At 46.3% G+C, this 1337-nt stretch overlaps 1 protein-coding gene across 1 annotated transcript; it reads right to left on the bottom strand.

Annotated features, from left to right (window-relative positions):
* Window positions 1-4: 4 nt before the first annotated feature.
* LOC110104603 (protein HYPER-SENSITIVITY-RELATED 4) lies at window positions 5-666 on the bottom strand (the record flags this gene model as incomplete). Its single annotated transcript, XM_020833776.2, is given in 1 exon segment — window positions 5-666. A coding segment is annotated over 1 exon segment (662 nt), but the record flags the coding sequence as incomplete, so codon positions are not given.
* Between the last annotated feature and the right edge of the window lie 671 nt (window positions 667-1337).

Here is a 1337-nt window from a genome sequence, read left to right on the forward strand (position 1 = left end):
TCTTTTTATAGTACTCTTTCCTCTGAATAAATCTCGTTAAATCTTCAAGAACTGTTTTTTTGAGGTCTGCTTCCATTGCCAGCGTCTCGAATGTTGCTGGATGCTGCAGGTCAATTGCCTTCCAGCTTTCATTTTGATTCATGTAAAGCTTCAACCTTCTATCTGCTGCTTTGATCTCCTTCGCCATTTCCAGAATATGAGGAAGGTATGAATCAACAGTAACGTCTTTGTATTTCTTATGGAAAGTGACCTTGAACCAACGGACTTCACGGTTCGAACTGAAATCCCAACGGGGATTCCCAACGTTACTCCTACCGTGATTCTCCTTTGGGATTTTTAGTTGCCATTTGTAGTTGACGCCTTGGAAGTCGTCGATGAGCTCTTCGCCGTCGTCGAGGGAGAGAATTATGCTCTTCTTTTCCTTGTTCTTGCTGGCTCTGAGTCGGCGAATGTTGGAGGAGATTCGGGTCTGAAGGTAAGTGCTTGATGCGTCGTAGAGTTCGTTGGAGGTGAGGTCTTCGGCTTCTTTGATGACAATGGTGTGTTCGGTGGAGAACCAGTCGAAGCGGTGGTGGAAGGCGGAGAAGATGATGGTGCGGAGTTCTTTGGGGAGGTATTCGTTGACGATGGTGCGGGCGAGCATGGCGGAGGCGACGATGGAGGCGGCAGTGGTCAGATATTTCTTTGTGGATTCGACGGCTTTGGTTTGGGAATCCATGGCAGAGGAAAAATTAGTTTTTTTCTTTTCTGCTTTGGTTTGGTTTGGCCTGGCGCGGTGGAGAAAAGTTGCTCTTTGGGGAATTTGGAGGAGGGGGATGGTGTTTGGTGGGTTGGGACTTGAATTTCAGGTGATTTAATAGAGGGGGGAGGGGTAGAAGAGACAATCAGTTGATCTACTTTTAAATTAAGATACATTGGATGTTAAGCTGGAACTTTTATTTGGTCGCATCACAGGACGTAGCTCTACGTTCGGCCGCCAGTAGAATCGCGCCACATGTTTTCACTATTTATCGCGTGCCCCGACAACCCGACTCGGAACGGACCCAGGATGGCTCGATATTTCTCGATTTTGCTAGGTATTGCTAGGTATTGATCGATTTTGATCGGTAATAATCAATACCGAGCAATACCGAGCAAATACCGAGTAATACCGAGCAATACCGAGTTGTACCGAGTTTTTCGAAAAAACTCGGTACAACTCAGTATTTCTCAGTATTACTCGGTAGTGGTCTTCACAGAGCAGTATTTCTCGTTATCGCCAAGCAATACCTAGCAATACCGAGCAAATACCGAGTAATATAATACGCGAACATAGCATTCCCGGGTTCCGGTCTGGG

This window comes from Dendrobium catenatum, unplaced genomic scaffold (genome assembly GCF_001605985.2).
Source record: "Dendrobium catenatum unplaced genomic scaffold, ASM160598v2 original_scaffold_278288, whole genome shotgun sequence".
NCBI classification, from domain to species: domain Eukaryota; kingdom Viridiplantae; phylum Streptophyta; class Magnoliopsida; order Asparagales; family Orchidaceae; genus Dendrobium; species Dendrobium catenatum.